Source organism: Archocentrus centrarchus, chromosome 13 (assembly GCF_007364275.1).
Source record: "Archocentrus centrarchus isolate MPI-CPG fArcCen1 chromosome 13, fArcCen1, whole genome shotgun sequence".
In the NCBI taxonomy this organism is placed as follows: domain Eukaryota; kingdom Metazoa; phylum Chordata; class Actinopteri; order Cichliformes; family Cichlidae; genus Archocentrus; species Archocentrus centrarchus.
Genome location: NC_044358.1, coordinates 42,923,179 through 42,948,880, shown reverse-complemented (window position 1 = coordinate 42,948,880; position 25,702 = coordinate 42,923,179). Strand labels below are relative to the sequence as shown.

General features: G+C 40.1%; 1 protein-coding gene across 1 annotated transcript in view; it reads left to right on the top strand.

Moving 5' to 3' along the window:
• Positions 1–25,702, top strand: part of LOC115791197 (alpha-2-macroglobulin-like) — a 72,603-nt gene that overhangs the window by 4,923 nt on the left and 41,978 nt on the right. The window contains exons 4-14 of the mRNA XM_030745335.1: positions 183–235; positions 844–864; positions 14,765–14,930; positions 15,014–15,098; positions 15,204–15,318; positions 16,476–16,593; positions 16,706–16,815; positions 16,918–17,085; positions 17,288–17,515; positions 18,981–19,044; positions 19,203–19,348. Coding sequence (XP_030601195.1) covers positions 183–235; positions 844–864; positions 14,765–14,930; positions 15,014–15,098; positions 15,204–15,318; positions 16,476–16,593; positions 16,706–16,815; positions 16,918–17,085; positions 17,288–17,515; positions 18,981–19,044; positions 19,203–19,348 — 1,274 coding nt within the window. The remainder of the gene's footprint in view (positions 1–182; positions 236–843; positions 865–14,764; positions 14,931–15,013; positions 15,099–15,203; positions 15,319–16,475; positions 16,594–16,705; positions 16,816–16,917; positions 17,086–17,287; positions 17,516–18,980; positions 19,045–19,202; positions 19,349–25,702) is intronic.

The following is a 25,702-nucleotide window of genomic DNA, read 5'->3' as shown; positions in this document are numbered from 1 at the left end:
TTTATTTAAATAGCACCAAATCACAACAGTCACCTCAAGGCACTTTCTATTGTGGGTAAAGACATAATAATGATAATAATGATGTTGAAGAATGTGTCAGTTTCAGTTCTTGGTCAGGATTTATTGATTTATTATCAAGGTGTAAAACTTTCTTCTAATTGGAATTTGAATTTCTTCCAAAGTGCATTTCAGAGTCGTTACGCTGGACTCCAAGTTAAGACCTGCCAATCAGCTGGTGAGTGTTTCTGTCTCTCTTTGCTTTTAGTTCTAATTTCCAAACAGTATCCCTGATGCTCTTTATCAATTGTACATTGTGAATTGGGATTTAAATAGTAGATAATAAGTTACATAGAAGTGAGTGACATGGCTAATCTACATGTCTGTACTCTTTGCCCCGATTTATCTTTTGTCCATTATCCTCAGCTCCTGCTGATAAATCAGTAGTACACCTTGGAACATGTCTGTGTTGAGCAATGGCATTTTTACTAATGTTGTAATAATTCTATCAAACAAACACTAGAGCAATAACCCTGAAGTATATATATATATATATATATATATATATATATATATATATATATATATATATATATATATATATATATATATATACACCTGACATGTATATAAAATACAAACAACAAGACCTCATGCTGTTTCATTTAAGATGGGGATGTTAAATGCTCACCACATTTTAACATCTTCAGTGTAAATTGTTTCATATTTTTAAATTACGACCAAGCCTAAAGTGGAATAGAGAAATAGGTAGGACACTGTATAAGAACACCTCGTATTTAACAATTTTCTCTCTTTTTTCCCTTCAATTTTCTGCCTTTCTTTTAGTACAATATCATCCAGCTTGAGGTAAGAAAAGATCCATAAATCTTTTTTCCTTTTATAAATTCAGTATGTTAACCTCATAGATTTAGTCTTAGTTTTCCTTAAAGCCAACAAAATCAAGTGTAGAGTGCAACAACTCTGAAATTTGCATATTATTTCTAACACATTTTACTGTGGAATAATTTTTTTTTCCAACAACTTTTATATTTTTTACAAGAAAATAGCCAACATGTAAACATATCAGAAGAAGTATCATAAAGATTCAAACCTGGCCTGACAAACAGAAAAAACAAAACATAACATAAAACAAATAAAACAAACTCAGGAGCAAAGCAAATACCCTCAGCAAAACAAAAATAAAATAAAATAACTAATACTTTTTCAGGTTGCCTGTCATTTCAACATTACAATGTGATATGCATCAATCCAGAACATCAGGGAGAACAAGTGTCCCTACATGATGATAGAAACGATCCCACATTGCTCTCTCTTCCCATTAACATAAATCTTATTTTCCCCAATTTAGCAAAGTAAAGGACTTCTCTGACCCAGTGGGTGTGTGATGGTGGTGATGAAGATTTCCATTTTGCTAGAATTAGGTGTAGGACCAATAAGCAGACAAAGGCTGCGAAAGCTTCTTCCTGAGGAGACAGGTCTATGTAAGGAGAGGGTACCCCAAATACTGCAATACTAGCAGCAGGCATAATTTGTTTTCCGGCAATCTTAGTTAGCGAGTCAAATATCTCTCCCCAGTATGATCTCAGGTTAGGACAAGACCACATCATGTGAGCATGGGTTGCGGGCGTCAGACCACAGCGGTCACAGGCAGGGTCCACATCTAGAAACATTTTTGAAAACCTAGCTTTCGTTAGGTGTGCACGATGTACTATTTTACACTGAACAAATGCATGCTTAGCACAAATAGAAGATTCATGCACTTTTCTAAGCGCTTTATTCCACATATCGTCAGTTATCTGCTCATTTAGGTCTTCCTCCCACAGCCTCCTGAGAGGAGTCACAGGAGTCAGATCTAAAGAGTAAATCTGAATATAAATGTATGAGATCATACCCTTCAAAGATGGGACTGGTCTAAAAACAGAGTCTAAAGAAGAAACTGTGGGCTCAGCAGGAAAACAAGGAAATCTGTTATTGACGAAGCTACGAATCTGCAAGTACCTAAAAAAATGTTGCTTTGGGAGGGAAAATTTTTTGGATAATTGCTCAAAGGAAGCAAAGACATTATTCATATATAAACCATTAAATGATCTGATGCCTAAGTTGGACCAAACGGTGAAAGCACCATCTACTAGAGATGGGGAAAAGATGTGGTTTGATGTTATTGGGGCCTGCAACGAATATGACTGAAGCCCAAACAAACGTCTGAATTGTTTCCAAATTTTCAAAGATGTCTTAACAATTATATTCTTCGTATACAAGTCAGTGGCAGATTTAATAGGGGAATGAACCAGAGCGGACAGAGACACCAGTTGGCAAGTATTGGCCTCCATTGGGTGGAAGCACCTAAATTAGCTGCCCAATAGCAGTATCTAAGGTTAGGAAGAGCCATACCACCTAAGGATTTAGGTCTTTGCAATAGCTGCTTACGCATCCGTGGTAGTGATGGGGCGGTCGCGAACGATCCGGCTCTTTGAAGTGAACAACGGGAGCCAGCTCCTGATAGTCAGCCGATTCTTTTTATCTTTTCGTTCGTTTCCTTTTTTTTTTTTTTGTCGAAGCCGCACGTGATTGGTTAAGATGAATGTTAGCATATGATCGTCTACTGAGCGGGAAGGGAGGGTCCACGGACACACTGCGCAGTGAGTAAACAAACATCAGAGGAAGGGGCTCCTGCAAAATGCGCTCGGAGACAGGAAAGAGCCAGAGGAAGTTGCGCGCGTTACATAGAGGCTACACTTGGAAACAGTGAGGAAAATGAGTGACAGAAAGTGTAGCAAAGACTGGACACATTTTAACCTTATACCTCCAAACATGTCGAATGAGACACAGCGTACTTCAAAAGTGCTGGCGTTTGAGGACTTCCAGTCACAAATACAGTAATCCCTCACTTATCGCGGGTGTTATGTTCCAGGACCACCCGCGCCAAGTGAAAATCAGCGAAGTAGGGACGTTATATTTATTTTAATACTTTACATTATTTTAGTAGTTATAAACTATTTTAAGTTTTTATAAACCCTCCCCACACACTTATACACCAAATATATACATTACTGTACAACACGTACTACGCATGTGAAGAACGAGTACCGCAAAAACCCGCGAAACAGCGAAAATAAATAATTTACACTAATATTGATTGAAAACCTGCGAAACAGCGAGTCCACTAAAAGCGAACCGCGAAGTAGTGAGGGATTACTGTACTGTAATATCATTACATGACTGTGAAGTGTAATTTCTGAGCTTTCAGAACCCTTTTGAATTTTTTCGATAGCACGAATGGTCGCGGAGTTGCTGTGAAAAGCCTGCTGATCGAGTTCCTTTGACCAGCTGACTCTGGTGAGACGCTATGTCTTAATCAGCTGTTCGTGGCTTGTAAGGTCAGGAAACCCGCGACTCAGCAGTGATCGCCTGGCGTTAAAGGATTATTCTGATAGACAGAGTGTAGACTGCAAATTCAAAATTTAATATCGAGCAGGCTGCACAAACAACCTACATAGGTATTCAGTATACAAATTAATCATCCCTCAGTGTAATTAGAAGAACAAAACAGTACAGGTCATCAGGCAGGAGAAACAGGATCAACTCCTCAGATACCCTTGTTTTTTCTGATTTCCAATCTTTGTTTTATAATTTGTATTTGCAGCACTCTATTATATGTTGAGTATATAAATAAATGTTTGAGATAGGCCTAATGTATGTTTTCACATTAGTAATTCATTTTACACTTTTTAAAAAAAAATTAAAATCTAATGAGCCATTTGGGAGCCGAAAGAGCCGGTTCTTCTTTGGGAGCCGAGCCTAAAGAGCTGGCTCTCTGAAAAGAGCCGGAATTCCCATCACTAATCCGTGGAGGCTTTTTACTCCAAATAAAGTCGCACAACAACTTCAATGCAACCTCTAGGGATAAACAAGAGGCATATTTACATCTAGTGATAGACAAAATGTTAAACCCATTTTAGTATATATTCAAGATCAGTGGTAACAAGAATTTGAAATTTACCTCTTGGAATGTAAGGGGAATGGTTAAACTAGCTAAACTAAAACAGGTTATTAATAGACTTAAACAGCTTGATTCTTCTGTCGTTTTCATTCAGGAAATGCACTTACTTAAAGAGGACTTAGTGAAGGTGCGATGAAGATGGGCTGGTACCATCCTGGCTTCATGCTTCTCATCTCACTCTAAGGGGGGTTATGGTGCTGATCCACAATTCTGTGCCTTACCAAATTAATAATACTGTTTATGATTCAGCAGGTAGATTTTTGGTGGTTCAGGGAACTCTTTTGAGAGAAAACATTAATTTGGTTAATGTATACGGCCCTAACGAAGACAGTCCATCATTTTTTGAAAATTTGTTTCTGCTGGTAGCTGCGCTTCCAGGTAAAACAATAATGGCAGGTGATTTCAACTGCACTCTAGATCCAAAGCTTGATCGCTCATCAGGATCAGACATCTCCCATCCTCAAACTAGAAAGAAAATACAACAGTATATAAAAGATCTAAAAGATCTTTGTGACCTTTGGAGAATGCTGTATCCAGGTAAAAAAGAATATTCTTGTTATTCCTCAACATATAATTCATACTCCCGAATAGATTATTTCTTAATCTCATATCCTTTACTACCAAATATAACTAATTGCAGGTATGATAGTATTGTTTTGTTGGCTCATGCCCCAATTTCAGTTTATTACACGGATTCCCATCTAAACAAAAGATGCTCTAGCTGGCGCCTGCACCCTAAGTGGTTACACGATCCAAATTTTATAACATTTATCAGGGAGCACATCGATGTCTATTTCTCTTTAAATACAAATCAAACATCAGCAGCTATCAGATGGGAGGCCTTTAAAGCATACATTAGAGGGCAAATGATTAGTTTCACTAGTTTTAAACATAACAAATTGAAACATAGAATGAAGGTGTTGGAGTCCCAAATTAGAGAATTAGAAAGGATGAGTTTTCATGATCACTCTTTACCAACAAAACAAGAACTGCAGGCTCTTAAGGCAGAGTATGAGGAGTTGTCTTTATCAAAAGTTGAAGAGAGCATAATAAGACTGAACCAAACTTTTTATGACCAGGGTGAAAAACCCGGTAAATTACTTGCATGGCAAATTAGGAAACTGGAATCAGACAGAGCTATAAATATAATTAGAAATGAGCAGGGAGATTTAACTACAGATACTGAGGAAATTAATAACACTTTTGTCTCATATTATAAAACCCTGTATAAGGGAGATTGCCTACTGGATATGGTTAAACAAAAAAGTTTTCTGGACAAACTGGATATCCCTTGTATTTCAGAAAATACAAGAACTGGCCTTGATAAAAAAGTAGATCGAGATGATATTTGCAAAGCCATTCCTAGTATGAATGGTGGTAAAGCACCAGGTCCTGATGGACTTCCAATAGATATATACAAATTGTTTAAAGAAAAATTAATTGGTCCATTGTTAGATGTATTTGAGCAATCATTTCAGATAGGTCACCTTCCTAGCTCGCTGCAAAGAGCCCTGATCACTCTTATTTTAAAACCAGGTAAATCACCAACTGAAAGGGGCTCTTATAGACCCATATCACTCCTGAATTCTGACACAAAAATTTTAGCTATAGTATTGGCTATGAGATTAGAGACGGTTTTACCAGCCATTATACATTCAGACCAAAATGGATTTGTCCAAAGTCGCCAGGGCTTCCATAATATTAGAAGAGTTCTTAATGTAATCCACATGTGTGAAGGGTCCCCTGACACTGCAGTTTTATCACTGGACGCAGAGAAGGCCTTCGACCGAGTCGAATGGGTATATGTTCTTGAGGTACTTAAGCGTTTTGGATTTGGCAACTATTTTTGTAAGTGGGTTGAAATTTTATTTATGGATTCTACCGCAATGGTATTTACGAATAGAATAGTATCACGACCGTTTGAGCTCCTACGAGGCACAAGGCAGGGTTCTCCACTTTCACCTTTGCTCTTTGTAATAGCTATGGAACCTTTGGCAATTGCAATTAGATCGCACCCCTCAATTTATGGTATCAGATTGGGAGACCTGGATCACCATATAGCAGTGTATGCAGATGACACCATAATTTTTCTGTCTCATCTCGTAGAATCAGTTCCGTCTCTCTTGAGCCTGATTGATCCGTTTAGTGCCTTCTCGGGTTTCAAAGTGAATAAGGATAAATCATCCATAATGTTTCTGAGTGAAGAAGACAGAAGTAAACCAACTGTCTCCCACCCATTTGTGAATGCTACAGAAGGATTCAAGTATTTGGGTATAAGAATAGCCCCAAAAGTCACCAATCTTAGTTCAATACATTACGATCCTCTGCTAGTGAAAGTGTCAGAGGATATCACAAGGTGGAACACGCTGCCTCTGTCTATAGTGGGCAGAATAAACATAATAAAGATGAATATACTACCCAAATTTCTCTATCTCTTCCAATCAATTCCATTAGCTCCCCCATCTTCATTTTTTCCTAGAATCAGAAAGCTTCTTTCAAATTTCATTTGGAATAAGAGAAAGCCAAGACTCAGACTCTCCCTTTTATATCTGCCCTACGATAGAGGAGGGTTGCAGCTTCCCAACTTGCAGTGGTATTACTGGCTGCCCAGGTGAGAGCCACAATGTTCTGGTTTTCCAAAGAGAATTTGCCCTGGGTAGAAATTGAAAAATTATCCTCCAAGGGATTGCCCCTGGATAGCCTGTTATACTCTGCACCTCTGGAGAAGCTAAAGCAAACTATAGTTAACCCTTTTGTAAAGAATACTGTTACGCTGTGGCATGAGGTACATAAACGGTTGGGAGATACCCCAATGCTGTCTTCTTTCTCACCAATTTGGGGCAATGAACACTTCAATGCGGCAAAAAAAGACCTGGGGTTTAAAGCATGGTTTGAGAGGGGTATAACAACACTGCAACATGTATACAAGGATCAGAATCTAATGTCATTTGAGGAGTTGAGGGTCAAGTTTAACGTGCCACAGAAACACTTTTTTAAATACTTACAACTTAGAAGCTTTATTCGGGCACGTTTAAAAAGCTTGGTACAACCTCCACTCACCATCTTAGAAAGATTTGTGACAAAAAATAAACCCATCAGTAAAGGCCTGATCACTCAATTATATAACATGTTGGTTGAGAACCACAATGACAATTCTGAAAGTAAAAGACAGTGTTGGATACGTGATTTACAGGAGGATATCTCACCTGAGGAGTGGAGTAGAATATGTTTAAAGGCGCATACACAAACCATCAACACCCGACTGAGATTAATACAGTATAACTGGATAATGAGAACATATATCACCCCTTTACAGCTGAATAAATTTGACCCCAGGATTCCAGATCTTTGTTATAAATGTAACTCCTATCAGGGCTCATTATATCACTGCTTGTGGGAATGTGAGAAGATACAAAGATTTTGGAGTTCCGTGTTAAACCTTCTTTCTCAGACAGTATCAAACCCAATACCTTTATGCCCTAAGTTATGTATTTTTGGTAGTTATCGAGAAAATTGGTCTGGAACCAGCAGGGAAAGAAAAATGATTGACCTGTGTTTACTACAGGCCAGGCGTTCTATTGCACTATTCTGGAAAAATGTAAACTGCCCCTCTCTTAGCCACTGGTTAAAGAACTTAACTTCAAGTTTGGCGCTTGAAAAGCTGACCTATATAGTAAGGAAAAAAGCTTCTGAGTTTTATGATATATGGAAGATGTTTTTGGAGTTTGTTAAAAATTGTGATATTTCAATATCACAATTGGAAGAGTGAGATAATTATAATATCTACTTTGTGTGAGGAATGCATGTTCTTTAATTTCTTTTGATTATTAGTGACTTCTTTGTTGTTTGTTTATTTATATATTTATATTTGTTTATTATTATTATTATTATTATTTAAATACTGCCAGTTGTTCAATATGGGAAGGCTTGGGAAGTGTCGTTCATGGTATTTGTACATGCATAAAACTAATAAAGATATGTTTAAAAAATAAATAAATAAAGTCGCACATGCAGCCATCCAGATTTGAGAAGACAGTTTGTGGTAAGAAAATAGGGACACATTGAAATAGATACAAAAATTTGGAGAGAGTTATCATTTTAACAGTGTTGATACGGGTTGCGATAGATAAATTTAGTAAAGACCAGCGTTCAAAGTCCATCTTTGTACGAGTCAAAAGGGTGGCAAAGTTTGCTGCATAAAGGTCCCTAAATTTGGAGGTTACAAGAATACCTAAATAGAGGAAACTATGCTTGACAATCTTAAAAGACAATGTCTCTAGCGGATACTCATTTGCAGCTTTATTCAAGGGGAAGAGTTCACTTTTGCCCAAGTTTAGCTTATAACCAGAAATAGCGCCAAAGGAATCCAGAGTGGAGAGAGTTGCTGAGATGGAAACAGAGAAGTTCGAAATATAAAGAAGAAGATTGTCCGCATGCAAGGATACTTTCTGCTCCAGACCACAAGAAAGAAATACCCAAAATTTTTGAGTTGCTACGGAGGGCAATTGAGAGAGGCTCAATAGCCAGAGCAAACAGAAGAGGGCTCAAGGGACAGCCCTGCCGAGTAGAGCAGTGAAGAGGGAAGTATGATGATTGATCATAATTTGTTCTAACAGATGCCAGGGGAGACGAATGTAAGATTTTCACCCATGAAATGAAATTATTCTGAAAACCAAATTTTTCTAAAGCAAAAAATAGATATCGACATTCCACCCGGTCGAATGCCTTTTCTGCGTCTAAAGACAACACGGCTAGTGGCACAGTGGAAGATGGTAAATTGTGTTGAAGAGACACCTCAGGTTAAAAAAGGAATGTCTGTTCTTTATAAAGCCTATTTGCTCAGGAGAGATAATAGACAGTAAAACCGTTTCAAGGCGTTTACCAAGTGTTTTGAAAGTATTTTAAAGTCAACATTTAATAAGCTGATTGGTCGATAAGACGCACAGTCCAATGGATCTTTTTCCTTTTTTTTAAATTAAAGAAATAGAAGCCTGATTTAATGTATGGGGTAATTTGTGTGCTATAAATGATTCATTGAACATGTCAAGCAATACTGGGATCGGTTTGTGCTGAAATTTTTTAAAGAATTTGACCGGAAACCCATCAGGCCCTGGACATTTACCAGTCTGCATGGAAATAATGGCATTACCAAGCTCTAAGGCAGTTATCGGTTTTTCCAAATCATCAACCTTATCACGGGGTACCATAGGGGTTTCAATAGATGAGAAGAAATTTTCAAAGTCTTGCTTACCACATCGTATTTCTGATGTGTAAAGGGATTCATAGTACTGTTTAAATTTGTTGTTGATTTCTGTTGGATCTATTGTAATTCCTGATGATGTGTGAATTTGAGAAATTTGATGGGAAGAGGACATCTGCTTCAGTTTGTGAGCCAGTAATTTTCCAGCCTTGTCACTGTGTTCGTAGTATGTGCTCCCAGATTTATAAGCATGTTAACAGCATGATCTACAGTAAGACTGTTATACTCTGATTGTAAGGTTATGCGTACAAGACTGCACTGGGTGAGCCTGCATAAAGATTATCTAATTGCAAAATGCGTCTAGACAGGCTCAACAGTTTATCTTTTCTCTTTTTATTCTCATTGCATGTATAAGAGATTGTCTGGCCTCTTATATAAGCCTTCAAGCCGAGGAGATATCAGGGGTTTTATTTACCATTAGAAAGAAATCAATTTGAGAGGAGATTAGCTTGACAAATTTTTCATCCGAAAGCAGACGTACATTAAACTGCCAAGGGGGCCTTGATTGGACACTACCTTTAAACACATACAAACCAGGGAATGATCAGAAATTACTGTGCTGTCATATAAACATGAGTCGGGGAGTACAAATGGAAGTATCCTATTGTCAAATAGAAAGTAATCTATTCGGGTGAACGTACGGTGCACAGGAGAGAAAAAAGAATATGTTTTATCTGAGGGGTTAAAGAATTGCCAGGGATCAGAAACAGCAAAGTCTTCCATAAAAGTTCTAACAGCACTGGCTGAATTTGAGAGGTTTACAGACTTAGTAGATGAGCGGTCAAAATGTGGATTTAGCCAACACTTAAAATCTCCACCCAAAAGGAGAAGATGAGATGACAGGTCCGGAAGGATAGGGAAGAGGTGTCTAAAAAACCCTGCATCATCCTGGTTGGGTGCATATATATTGACAAGAAACACTGGAGTGCTATACATTTTACCAGTAAGAACTAAATATCTACCATATGGGAAGATGATGTGAGACCCTTGTACATTTCACTGGGGAGTTAAGACCCTCCTCGACCCTGCGGTGTGCAGGGTTGAGGAGGGGTTTTTCCTGTAGGCCCAGCAAATCCTGTAGCAGCTGTGACATAAAGTCAGTAGCACGAGGCCCTTCGAGCCCCTCCAGGATGCCTGTCACCCGGATATTATTCCTCCGTGACCTGCTTTCCAAATCCTCACACTTGTCTTCCAGACACTGCAGCTGTGCAGTTAGTCCCTTCAGAGCAGTCTCAAGCTCGGTGATTCAGCCGCTGTGATCGGTGCTAGCCTGCTCCGGATCCTTCACAGCAACTTCGTGAGCATCTAACATGCGTTGCAGAGGTTCAATTGAGGATTTAAACTCCTGTCTCACCAAGTGGATTTCTGTGTGCAAGCCAGTGGACATAGCGTTGATCTTTTCAAATATATTATTCTTTAGGGACGTCATCATTATGTTTAGCATTTCAGCCTCAACGGTGTTAACTGATGCTATCGGCATACCTGGGTCAGGAGGGGTCTCGGCTTTGCGGCCTCCCTTCGATGTGTCTTGCTTAGGATGAGTAGAACTCATATTGAAAGCTTTGTAGAGCGTTAAACTGAAGCAGTGGCTCCTAAAACAGTTTATAGAAGTACCAGGACCGTCACGATGCACAAGAATATACGGAAAGAAATAAGTTTGGTCACATTCTCTCGGAGCAGAGAATGTGACCTTCATTCATAAAACCTTCATTCATTCATTCATTCAGTTCAATCAGTAGAACACTGAAAGAGCAGTAGTCACAAAGAGGAAAAACAAGAAGAAAATGTAAGCTAGTTTCTCTCTAACCCTCTCACTCCCACCCCCCACCCTGAACACTCTCATTCTAGGTCCAAACACAAGATTGACATCTAGCAGAGATCCAGTCTCTGTAACTATACATAGGAACGCTATATGAACTTGCACATCCATACATCCACACACATTACACAAAAAAATACACAGAAAAATAAGTAAATAGATAAATAATAAAAAAGCCTAGTTTTCCTCTGTATCAGGGAGCAGAATGATGGTGCTTACTAAAGACTGGAAGGGCCTCCAAGTCTTCATAAATTTGGTGGTACAACTCTTAAGAGAAAATCTTAGGTTTTCCAGCTTGAGGTTATAGAGAACCTCCCTCACCCAGTGGTCATAAGAGGGAGGTATGCATAATTTCCACTTCAGTAAAATAAGTCTGCGGCCAAAAGGGTGGTGAAAGCTAAAACATGTTTCAAAGAACGTGAGAGGTCTGGGTCTGGAGACATGCCAAATATAGCTGACAGAGGATTGGGGAAGATTGTCTGATCATATGCTTGACTAAGTGTTTTAAAAATGTTACCCCAAAACCCACTTAACTTAGGACAAACCCAAAACATATGGGTATGATTAGCCAGCGACTGTCCACACCTATTACAAGCGTCGCTAACAGTTGAATAAATTACTGTGGAATAATTTTTATTGTGATAAATATACAGTATTTATTGCCACAGGTTAATTACAATAATTACAGTAGCTGCCAGAAGAATAATACATGAATCTAAAGAGGTAATGACACTGGAAGCAATGAAAAGTGATGCAGCAACCAGAAACCACAGAAAGTCAAAGAGGTTCAGAGACTGAAAATTAAACCCTCCAATGTATTTACAACCCATTTGTCAGTCAGTGGTATTCTTTGCTATTATGGGCTTCAGTATCTCAGAAAAACTGTTTGGGGTCAGTTTGAATTTGCTTGCCAGGGTTTTAAAGAAAGTGCATTAATGTCAGAGATCAAATTTCTAATTAAACTAGAAAAAGCCAACACTTCAAACCTACAAATAAAATTTTGAGCAACTCAAGTATGGAATAGGAGGAAAAGGTGGGTGTCAAAAAAAAAAAGAAAAAAAAAGACACCTCTGCCCTACAAAATTTCCACTGCAGGATTTGTTACAAGTTACAAGCAAAGAAAAGCTAACATGGAACATAACCTACACAATAGCACAACAAAGTGTGACTGAGAAGAACATGGTGCTCTACCAGAGAACCAAAAGCACTGAATTGGAGAAGGTGGCTTGGTAGCAATAACATGAGATTTATCTGTCACATGCACAGTTGTACATCATACAATACACTGTGAAATAAAAATATGTAATTCACACATCACGACACACAAGGTAATTAATATATATATATATATATATATATATATATATATATATATATGTATGTATATTAGGGGTGGGACTCGATTAAAAAAATTAATCGAATGAATTAGAAGCTTTGTAATTAATTAATCAAAATTAATTGATTTTAATCACATTTCAATATTTAACATGGGAAATATTAATTTAAGTTTGGTTGATGAATGAATCAATATACATAAGGTTAAACTTCAAAATTTTGTTTATTTTCCCACCAGTCTGTGCTTCGCACTCACGTTGCTAGACGACATGAGCTACGCAGAGGTGAGGGCAGGCGACGCTGATATGAAGGCTAGCCACTCACTTCTGGCCTTTGCAGTCTTCGTGGGCTGCGAAGGACCTGGTGGGCCGGGTCCTTCGAACAATGCGGCCCCTGAATTTGGACATTGTCCGTCGAAATAATCTGTATGCCTGGAATTCGTGCACTGAGAAACGTTCCACGGTGCAAAGTGCGATTAAAATGCATTTAAAATTTTCATTTGTTACGTTCCCTGTAATTAATTAGTCCCACCCCATATATATATATATATATATATATATATATATATATAGAATATAACATTCTAGTCATTGGTATTTACACGAGGGCATGTTATTGCAGCTGTGTGAGTAAGTGCATGGCTAGTAAACAGAATCATTTTCATTGTGCATAATAGTGAGGTTTAGGGCTCAGAGCTGAGGAGACGGGCGGCTTGTGGATAAAACCTTTTCTTCAACTTTTCCGTCTTAGTCCTCAGGCAGCGGTAACGCTGGCCTGATGGGAGCAAGAAGAAGAGAGAGTGGCTGAGCTGTTAGCTCTTAGGCCTTACCCTGCACTGTTTGGTTTTGCACACATTGGAGAGGATGGTTCTGATAGTCTATTCAGCTGAATGAACCACCCTTTTAAGGGCCTAGCTTCCCACATACTGTTTATGATTACTCAAGAGCCCATTTGTTCCTTCTAAGGTTTATTTTATGTGTGTTATTCTACACTGTTTGGTCAAAATGTTCAAAATTGCTTTTAAATGCGCTGGTGATGTATGTATTAAAACTTGATGGGATTTTCTTCTTTACTGTAACTAAAATACTTTTTTGTGTGCTTTCTTTATGTAAACTTGGCCATCATCTTGGCTGCTATATTGGATTTCATTAAAAAAAAAAAAAAAGACTGGCACTCCCATTTAGTTTAATTTTATACATTACAATGAAATTAGCATGCCAAGTTTCATGTTTTGATCCAGCAGGATCATTTTCATAATCACTCAAGATATTAATCAGTGAGCCAATGAGTCATCCTTTCCGACACTAAAAATCACCAAAATTTACAAAGTTAACTTAATTTGAAGCCCGCAACCTTGAAACACAGGTATCATCTCTTGATGGCCATTACAGGGACTGCAAGTTTAAGGCTCTTCTTGTCTGGTCCTAGGTCTGGGACTCAATGTTTTTGAGTTTTGTGGACTTTTGCGGTTTTTTTGCTTTATTATTATGTGATCCCAGGTTTTGGTTCCGTGCCTTTTGTTTCCTTTTATGTATGTTGAATCACGTTCCCAGTTACTTACGCACTTACTACTTTCTAGAGCTAAGAGAGAATGTAGTTTGATCAGATTTGTTCTACATAAACCCCGACTTAATACAAAGATATGTGGTTAAAAACTGAAATGAAAACCTTATGAAGAACACAGAAGTGTTTTTTTTAATATAAACAGAAATGCATACAGTACACTGTCTGCTTCAAGTCAAGTCAAGTTTATTAATGTAGCACATTTATCACAACAACAGTTGACCAAAGTGCTGTACATAAATTTAGAATCAAGACTCAATTAAGGACCAAATTATTATTGTTACATGTCAAACATATAACGAGCATTTCAGAACACTGTCCAAAGACAAAGACAAATGAGAGATAAGTGTTCAGTGACCTTGCTGTGCTGCCATTTAAGGGATAAGAGAGAAACAAAGCGAAACGATAGGACAGGTAAGGAAAAAAAACATCTCTTATTTTGCCCAATGGGGGGCACAGTATGAGGTCAAGGACAATTTGGGTTTCAGAATCTTGCCAACAGATTCTTTGATATTTGTGATCACAGAGCCTGAAACTGAGCCGCCATTCTTCTGAAAGGTGGCTGCCCGCTCTGCAAATTAACACTTGTAAAAGAAATTAACTGATTCTATTGAATTGCATGAGATTCACAGTGACAGTGGTCCAATCTTATCACGACTTGTTGACAGCAATAAAAACAAGAAGCTTGGCTAGCACATTTTTCCACCTGTATTTGCATGTCTTTACTTTGTGTCATAAATATCCACACCTCTCTAATTGCATTTAACAGGATCCATATAGAAACAGGATTGGACAGTGGCTAAATGAATCATCCAACAGTAAAATACTGCAGCTTTCTTACTCCTTGAACTCTGAGGCCTGTGAAGGGACGTACAGCATAATTGTTTCTGGAGGTGAAGATGAATTATATCACAGCTTCAAGGTGGAGAAGTATGGTAAGTCAGGGCTTTAAAAAAATAAATTTACTTTCTGATTCTGATATTTGTAATACAATGCTAACATGTATGTTTGTCCCCAGTTTTGCCCAAATTTGATGTAACAGTGAATGTGTCTGAAGAAGTGAGTATTGGCCAAGAAGAATTCGATATTAAATTATGCACAAAGTAAGTTGAAGTAATGTAATGACAAATGCCATTTTGGATCCTCACAAAACCTGAAAGGAAGCTGGTGAGTGAAAACTCAGATTATATTTTTTATTTGTTTGATAGGTACACATATGGGCAGCCTGTGCCAGGAAGTGTTACAGTTGAAGTGTGCCGACCTCTTCAGTACTATGGTTCCAATTTCAACTTAACGGCCCCCTGCCACACAGAGACTAAACAGGTACGCTTCACCAGCAATCATGCTGTATCATCAGTAAGCAAAGCCTCTTCTGTGTACAGGCCTTACATGTATTCTTCAACTAATGTCACAAAGTAGCATCCATGTATGTTCACATAGAAAAATTGCACAATATAGGAGTGACAGATATTGTTCAGTATGAATAATATAATATTGCACAGTTAGAGTGGGTGAGTGTGTGAGTTCAGGGTGGTGATTGCTCTGGTGAAGAAACTGTTCTTGAGTCTGTTTGTTCTGGCTTTAATGCACCTGTAGCTCCTGCAGAAGGGCAGCAGCTCAAACAGTTCAAAGCCAGGGTGTGAGCTGTCCTTGATGATGTTCCTGGCTCTGCTGATGCAGCGTGCAAACTGATCCATATCATGGATCAGTTTGCACGATGTCCAAACTGATCCATGATATGGTCCTGAGGTGTCTCAAAGCAAGCAAAGAAACAGTGAAGTTCCTCTGCTAGTGACAAACTCAGGTCTCCTGCTGTCACATTACAGCCTCTGAACTTTCCATCCATCCCCTCCCAGGCAGACACCTTCAGTTTGATAATAAAAAGGCAGACAAAAAAATACATTGTTCAGTTATCACAACTTTTGCATAAATACTGCTTCATCTGTGCAGTTTTTAAGGAGAACCAATGTAATCACACCCTGTGATTTGTGCTTTTGAGCAAATGTTGAATGTGACTGCTTTGTCAGTGGCATGAATGCACTATAGAGCTATGAAGCTTTGGCAGTTCCATTATTCCCTCAAGTACATATTGGGAGCCAACATTAGTGAACTATAAATGAACTTTAGCTCATTGTCAGATAGCATAAAAACCTGTTATGAGCATAACAGTTGTAACATTTCAGGTATCTTCTTTTTCAGAACTTTATTTTTGACTGTTTTGTAAACCAACTAGCTACAGATTCAGTAGCTGATTCATGATTTATTATAAATGCTCAATTACTGATAGTTTTATCCATTTGACTCCATTTTGTTTTTGCGCTCTTATGAATGTGTTCTGTGGCTGATGTTTGTGTCAGTGTGTCAGCTCTTAATGAGGAAACTGAAAGTTAAATTTAGTGTTTAAGTCATTTCTTTGATTAGTACGGTTTGTGTGAAGCTTTTATTTTGTTATTCACATTTTATTGTGTTGAACCTTCTAGACAGACAAGACAGGCTGTGCAGCTGTTACCTTCAAGATGTCGACCTTCACCAGAATTGACCAAAAGATACTTGATGATACGCTGAATGTCAATGTCAAAATGGAAGAGGAGGGAACAGGCAAGACTTACAAGAGTTATTTGTTATATTATTTTAATGGTTAATTTATTTAAATTATAGATTACTGCATATTTGCACACACATTGTTCTAACATGGAGATTCTATATTCAGGCATGTCACACCAACAGCAAAAGAGAATAAGGATTTCATATTCTCTTGGAAAGGTGTCTTTTATTGATATGTCCAAGCTTTGGGAACCAGGATCAAATGTGGAAGGAAAAGTAAATACAAAATGTGTTCTTTCAGTTGTGTCACTGTGTTATAATGATACAGATTGCAGCATAAATGTGGGTTTTAGTAATACAGTCTTGTGGTTTGAGCAGGTCAGAGCAGTTTTCTACAATGATACACCCATTCCTGAAGCACCTGTGTACCTGTTTGTGGGAGAAAGGTGGTCGGCACGCTCACTACAAAATCTAACAACTGACAGCAATGGTGTCGCCTCATTTTCATTCAGCACAGAAAACTTCGATCAGGATATTATTCTCCATGTAAGTCAGTAGTTAAACAACAGTCTTTTAGTCAACATTTTTCATGAAAAGCTAGATTTAATATATTTTATGCTGCTCCTCCAAGGTGCTAACAACAGTAATAAGTGGCCGTACTGAATCAGTTTATTTCTTCCACATTAGCTTGCTTCTAAAACTGAGCTGACCTTCATCAGATCATTTATGTTTCTTATCTGCAATTCAGGCCAGCCTGACACCAACACTGACATACCGTGGATATAGAAGTACCTTCTATGAGGAAGGAGCTCACACACTGTCTAAGTCCCAACCTTCTTCTCAAGATGCTAAAACAGTCAGCTCACTGGAGGTGAAGAGGAAGGGTAAACCCCTTTCCTGTGACACAGAAGAGGATATTTCTATCCAGTACACTGTAGTGGGGGAGGTCCCGGCCTCCATGGATGTGATGTATTTGGTGAGTTATTTCTTGACACAAGTTCACTGATCCAGAGTAATGAGGGAAATATAGAGGAGAGACAAAGAGAGATGCTCACTCAAGTTTGGAATGTCTTTAGGTCCTTAAGTGCAACTTTCCTCTTGTTTGTAGTCAGTTAGCTAGAAAGTATCAAGTCAGGTTCAGTTCCAATGTCTCCTGAATTAAACCAATGAAGTTGTTCAGTACTTTCACACATGTGAACTCAGGTGAATGATGACAGAGGATTCTGGTACAGATTATTGCCTTAATATCTTAATATCATACATAAGTCAGAGCTGATAAGTCAACTGATAAGTCAGAGCAGCTCCTCGGGTAGTTTAGGGGTGGCTCACCAGAAATAAGAGTGCTCTTGGCCAGAATTCCAAACCCTAAAGATCCCAGAGGCATTCTTCAGCACAGTTTAATACATTGGACGCTTTGTTTGTGGTGTTTACACTTGTGAAGCTCTGTGAAATATTTGTAAGACAACAATGATCCTCCTTGTAGATGAGACTTAACTAGCAACCAGTAACTGCCAGAATTAACCACAAAATTAAAATATGAAATAACTAACATATATATATATATATATATATATATATATATATATATATATATATATATATATATATATATATATATAAATGGGCAATGTATGTTAATAATTTACTTAGACTTTTTTAATGATACCATGAACCATTAAGAGCCTACAAACTTTTGTTGTAGTTAATATAATAATTTATTTAGAATATGTTAATCTGTCATCACTAAACATGTTATTTATGAGCTTATTAAACAAGGAGAACCATTTACATGTACTAAAGAAGAGTAATGTTGTATGAATTAATAAACAAGCCTTAACTAATACCTTACTAAAGCTTAGTATTGGTTAGTTAAGTGTTACTAGTAAGGTCTTAGGTATTTTGGGGTCTCACAATGATGTCATGTTCTGTAACAGCAACAAACAGGTTCAGGATTAATCGAATTATAAAGCATTCCAAAGGGTCCCATATTATGGCAGGTTTGGGCTAATAGTAGAATTAGTAGATTTTCCATTTTCCCAGTGTACTGGAACAAAGCGCCCTGACTGTTACTCATGCATTAGCTCACATCAATTCAGAATTAATAGAGCTGTAACATAACAGAACCAACCAAAGATTTCTCTCTTATGATTAAATTATTCATGCCTGCATGATGTTCTGCCTCTGAGCTCCACTCCCTTATTCACAATAATTGCACAATCAGCCAGACACACCATGTCTATTTTATACATGAACATCAAAGAGAATCCAATCAATTTCCAAAATAAAAGACCCATGCAGTTCTGCTTCTAAAATACTCCCAGTGTGATTTAAAGCTGGGCAAAGGATGAAAAAAAACTACTTTGGAAACATAACATCCCAGGTGTATTTCAGGGGCTTTTCTGTGTGTCATTGTGTGCTATTTTCTTCTTCTTCTTCTTCAGGTCTTGGCCAGAGGAAACATTGCCATGCAAGGATTTAAACGGATTCAAGTTAAAGATCAGGCAGGTATGTAAAGACTGGCTTTAATCATGACTTCAATTCTATTGTAATATTAAATATTGAATAAAGTTACACAGTCACGCAAATTCTATTGGAACAACAATTTTGGTGATTGTTAAAAGAAGATCAATACAATGGCTCTTTGTTTTTTTTATTTATTTCAGTGAATGAGGGTGAGGTGTCCTTTAAGGTGAGAGTGTCTCCTGAGATGGCACCAGACGTCCAGATTGTGGCTTATGCTGTACTCCCCAGCAAGCATGTGATTGCTGACAGTGCTGACTTCTCCACTGAGAAATGCTTCAGTAACAAGGTATGTGGTGGTGTAAACTGTGTGCAGCTGTGTTAGATATACTTATCAGTGCATGTTAGGTTAAAGATTGTCAATCCATCCATCCATCCATGCATCCATTTTCTTCCACTTATCCGGGGTCAGGTCGTAGGGGCAGCAGCCTAAGTAGGGAGACCCCTACTTAGGCTCATGACCATAGGTGAGGGTAGGGCCGTAGATTGACCAGTAAATTGACATCACTGCAGATGTAGCCCCAATCCGTCTGTTGATCTCCCGCTCCCTTCTGCCATTACTCGTGAACAAGACCACAACTCGTCCCTGAGTCAGAGTGGGCACTCCACCCTTTTCCAGCTGAGGACCATTGTCATGATCCTGGGCGGGTGGCCCAGTGAGCCGTGTGGTTTAACACCGCAGGAATCATTCAGTTGTTTCATGGGATACCGTGGCCCTTCCACGCTGCAGCCGCAGACTTCCACGCCACAGCCACGGATCTCCACGCTGCCATCACCGCTGCTGTCACAGCCCGCTTCAGGGGTGAACGCAGGTTCCAGCCCATTGATACAGTGAGTCATCCTGTTTTAGCCTCCAAAAACTTTAAAAGGACTGTGTGCTCCAGAGACACCTCATTTTCCATTGAGACTGTTTTCCCATCAGGAGAATTGAAATCAGACATTTGCAATTCTGTGTTCAAACTGTGTGATTTGTGGGTTAGACATCCCTGTGAGGGGCAAAGGAAAGCCATAATGCACAGACTACATAAACTGGTGATAGAAAATTCCTGCCTTCTGGACTCTTTACCCATCTTAATTAAGAGTTTGTTACAGAGATTATCCATTCTGAGTTTTTCCTCTCAGACTGATGGAGTTGTGCCTAATAAAATGGCCACAAAGGAGCCAGTGTTTTTAGAGACAACAAACTCTAGAAAGACGGTGAGCTATGCTCCAGAGAGGCAGTCCATCCCTGTACCCGTATCCGTCTCTTGGGTGGGGACAATTCAGCCTCACGGAGTACCACAGAGTGCTCATAAGCAGTCTCGGTTGTCGGAGGAGACGACTGTGTGCCCTGCAGAGTGGCCTCAGAGCCCTTTTCTGTCTCCAGCACCATCTTCAGCATCTCCCAAGCCAGAACCACGCTCCACTGTGCCCATGCCAGCTGCAGCAGCTCCCAAGCCACACTCCACTGTGCCCATGCCATCTCCAGCAGCTCCCAGCCACCATCATCTTCACCACCACCAAGCTCACCCAAGAAATCCACAGAGAAGCCCCGGCTGTCCAAGGAGACAGCTGTGTGCCCTGCACTGCATCCCCAGCCCCAGGGTTCCGAGCCACATCTAGAGCCCAAGGGTCTGGCTCAGTCCAAGCCCCTTGCCTCGCCTCACCGCCACCACTGGGATCGCTGTCGGGCCCCTACCTTGGCGGTTGGCCCACTGCGCCCTATGTTTGAGTTATGTTTCTGAGTTATGCATTAGGATTTTAGGTTATCATGATTTTCTGTTTAGTCATTTGAGTTTAGCTCCTGTTTCCCTCATGTTGTCTTTCCCATGTCTGTGTTCAGGGGCTTGTGTTATCCCTCCGGTGTCACGTCTGTGTTATGTTTTGCTTTCCATGTCCTCCTGCTCTGTCATTGTGCCTATGTATATTTTGCTCTCATGTTTTAGTCCCTTGTCTTATATCTTGTGTTTAATTTGACATCCTGGTGTTTCCCTTTGTGTTGTATTTAGGTTCTGTTTTGGTCAGGTTTAGGTTCCCTCTGTCAAGTTTATGTGTGCGTCATGGTTAGTCACTTCTTGTTTTATTTTGATGGTCTTGTGTTCCTTGTGCAGTGTGTTAAGTTCAGCTGTGCTCCTTACCTATTGTCACTCCCCTCATTACCAAGCCTGTATAAATTGTCTGTGCTCTTGTCAGTTCTTTGTTAGGTCATTGTCTATGTCTACGCATGTGTGCTTAATGTCAAATAAAGTCAAGTAAAGTCAAATCAAGTCAAGTAAAGTCATGTTATGTTATAATTTGTTTTGAGTTAGAGTTTGTGTTGTTGGCTCCCGTCCAGCCCATCCTTGTTTTCTTCATTTATTAAAGCTAAAGTCAAAGCTTTTGCCTTTGCTGTCCTTCTCTGGGGTCCTCTTCCTGCCTCTCACACAGTGGTACATGACAACCATGGTATCAGACTGAGAGAGGCTAATTCTCATGCCAGCTGCTTCACACTCAGCTGTGATTTGTTCCACTGCAAACTGGAGGTCACCACCTGATGAACCCAAAAGGACCACAGAGATGAGATTCTGAGGCCACCAAGGTGGAAGCCTTTTAGCACATGGCTATGCCTAGAAATTCTGTCTATAAAAATTATGAACAGAATTGGTGACAAAGGGCATCCCTGTCGAAGTCCAGCACCCACAGAAAACGAGTCCGTCTTATTGCCGGCAATACAGACCTTACTGTGGTTGTACAGAGACTGAATGGCCTGCAACAATGAGCCAGAAAGCCCATACTCCCACAGCACCTCCCACAAGATAGCCCAAAGGACGTGGTCAAATGCCTTCTCCAAGTCCACAAAACACATGTAGACTGGATGGGCAAACTCCCACGCACATTCGAATATCCTTAAGAGGATGAAGAGCTGGTCCAGGGTTCTGCAACCTTAATGAAAACCGTACTGTTCCTCTTGAATCCGAGGTTCGACTAATGGACAGACCCTCCTTTCCAGCACCTGGGGAGGCTGAGGAGTGTGATCCCCCCCAATACTTGGTGCACACCCTATGGGGACCCTTTCTTTGAGATAGGGACCACTACCATGGTCTGCCAATCCAGTGGCAATGCTCCAGAATTCCACATGATGGCGTTTCAACCAAGACAGCCCTAAAGCATCCAGAGCCTTCAGGAACTCAGGGTGAATTTTGACCACCTCAGGGCCCCTGCTACCAAGGAGTTGTTTAACCGCCTCAGCGACCTCACCCCCAGTGATGGGCAAGTCATCACCCTCATCCCCAGACTCTGCTTCCACTACAGAAGGCATGTCAGTGGGATTTAAGGCCCTTTCAAACCGGACGTGTAAATTCTGTGCGAATGTTTCATGCGTTAAAAATATTTTTTGGACTCGCCTGTTCTTAATGCAGCCGTTCACACCGACTGCGTCATTTCACAGGACAAATTTGCGTCATTTATTTTTTCGGATCAAGTTCAATTTTTCTGACTTTCGCAAGCGAACAAACAGGACTGACCAATCAGAGCGCTGCATTTAGCAGCATGTGAGGTCATAGCTCAAAACGCGCACCGATGTATTGAATATACAGTGATGTGGGAACAATAAAATCATAATATTTTACCTCAGACACACAGCTACACGCTGCTCCGGGTCTGTCGGCTCTCTGAAATTATTTCTCTACCTCCTCACATGTCGATCCCAACTCTGCCAACAAGAGCTCAAACTGTCCCACTGACATCCTGAAATATGCGCGAAAGCATCCGTGATGCAGCTTCAACTCTGGGATCAAACCATGAAACTCTCCCTGCTACTGCTTTCTTATGAGTTGGATGAACCCATAAACTCTCTATCTTCCTTCTCTTGTTTAGAAACATCAGGGCCTCATTACATCATCCCTTGATGTTGACTGCATTTTTTTTTCCACCGTGCGTTATATAGGGAGGATTTAGTTGCAAAAACGCAACGCGTCCGATGTGTATATAGGTTACACGACAGGTGTAAAAGAGGTGATGGGAAATAATCCACACTTGTGACCTCTAAAGGATTGTATAAGGCAACTGATTTAGATCCTCAATCTCCCCAGGTTGTCCGGCCAGAACAGATGAGAGAAGACGTCAGTTACACTCATGCCACTCTTTATTCCCTTGGGATGAGGGTTATGCTTATAATGATGTTTATGTTTATAGTGAAGTTTATGGTTTCTACAAAAAAAGAGAATAAATGACAACAAGTGATCAAATAGATATATAACAATATAATCTAACAGCACAGATAAATATTCAAGTATCTACAATAAAATAACCCAGAATGGTGTAAAGGGTTATTGAATGACATGGCTTTAACTAAATAGCATACTAGAAAGGAACATTGATCCAGTGAATTCTCGCCAAATACAGAAAATTCCAAGCGTCCTTGAACGCACCATTGACTAAAATGAAATTATGGGAATTTCCAGAATTCCGATGGTCTCTAAATGCATCACCGGTATTTTCGGCAACCGCAATACAAAAAAGCTAACTCAGACGCAACTAAGACTAATAAAGATTTCACAACGATAGTTATCACAATAATGAGGAATATTACAGCAACCAACACTCAGAATTAAACCGTGCGAACAACTATAGAGAAGAGCATTTCAACAGCGAACTGGACGCTTTTTCGTAACTAGCCAAACAATCAAAGAGGCAAACTTACAGTCTCATGGACGCATAAACATTGAGGATACAAAACCCATGAGTGTCCTGGCAAGATAGTCCTCCACTGAGGTGAAAAGAGTAACTATTTTAGCAACTATTTGAAGGTACTGGTCCAACTAAAGGAGAGCGAACGGTGAGCTCCGAAGCGAAGTCCTGTTCCGACGTGAGGAGGAAACTATTATGGGATGGGCTGCGAGAAAACAACTATTATGGGATGGTGATGCGTTCAATGAGTCCGGAAATGAGTAAATCAGGAAACCTTGTTAACAGCCGCCCCCAACTTTGAGGATCAAAGTTGATTAAAGTCAGTCAGGTAGGTGTATCCTGTGGTAGCGAAGGAAGTCTGATGAGTTTAGCAACTGGTCTTGTGTAGTTCCTGTCCTTGACCTGAACCTGGACAGTCCGTACTCTGCCATCCACTCCAGGAAAAACAGCTGTGACTGTGCCGATCAGCCACAGGGCACGTGGAAGCTGCTGATCCACAATGAGAACAATGTCTCCTATAGCGAGGTCCTGACAGTCTTGCTGCCACTTTGAACGGCTCTGAAGAGAAGGTAAGTAATCCCGGATGAAATGGATCCAGAACTGATCCGCTAAGGCTTGACAGTGTCTCCATCTGCGGCAACTAAGAAGGTCTGTCTGAGGGTAGATGACCTGAGGTGTGGAGGAATCCAGTCGTCCCATGAGCAGCATATTGGGAGTGATTGGATCTGGGTCTGCCACATCTGTGGAAGTGTAGCCAAGTGGTTTGGAGTTGATGATACTCTCCACTTCAGTCAGGATGGTTCTCAGGACCTCTTCCGTTACTATTTGAGACCCTAGGATTGTGTGCAGAGCCGATTTGATGGCTCTGATTTCACGCTCCCAAGAGCCCCCGAAATGGGGTGCATTTGGCGGGTTGAAGTGAAAATGAATTTGCTGACTGGCAAGTTGTGACTGTAGATCAGGGACAAGTAAGTCGAAGGTCTCCTTGAGTTCTGAGCTGCCTCCTTTAAAGTTTGTCCCTTGGTCAGATAGCAACTCGTGAGGTTTTCCCCGCCTGGCGATGAAACGGCGTAGGCTCATGAGAAATGAGTCAGTGTCCATACTGGCTAGCAGATCAAGGTACACTGCATGCGTTGTCAGGCACTTAAATATCATGCCCCATCGTTTCTCATTGCGTCTCCCACTCTTGATTAGATAAGGTCCAAAACAATCCATTCCTGTTGAATAGAATGCTGGCTTATGTAATCTTAAACTGGTAGGTGGGAGATCAGCCATCTTTGGAATGACTGGTTTACTGCGCCATTTGCAGCATTCAGGACAGTGGTGCTGATGCTTGCGGACAGCCTCTCTGCCACGCAGGATCCAGAACTTTCTTCGCAGTTCGGCAAAAACTCTCTCTGCTCCTGGGTGGGCAAGTTTGCTGTCATAGTCTGCTATGATGAGCTTTGTTATGGGATGATGAGGATCAAGAACAATGGGGTGTGTATGAAAGGTCTGGTCCAAAACTGTACAGGCCCTTTAAATCTTGCAGCTAGCCTATCCGATGTTGCATGATCGCCCTTAGCGTATCAGGTGAGAGAGAGAGAGAACTGTGAGAGGGTGTAATGGCGACCACACCACACCGAACCCTGTGCGATCGCCCGAGCCATATAGACTGCGTGTTTCCCCCCTTCTGGATGTTCTGAGAGCTAAGTGAATGACAAGAAGTAAATGTCCTTTGAGTTATTAAGTTCTACTCATAACTCTATTCAGTGCACGCAGCGCGACCCATTTCCGGGTTCAGCGCAATGTTCAGACTGACTTCTGTTAATCCATGTTCAGCACATGCGCTGGGACATTACCGACCGGCAGGGAGGAATTGTATCTCCATGGGATGGGGCATGCATGAATATTATTGTGATTATGGTGTTAATTCAGTTGTTTGCAGAGGTGGCAAAAGTACTGACATTCTGTACTTAAGTAGAAGTACAAGTACTTGTGTTAAAAAATACTTTAG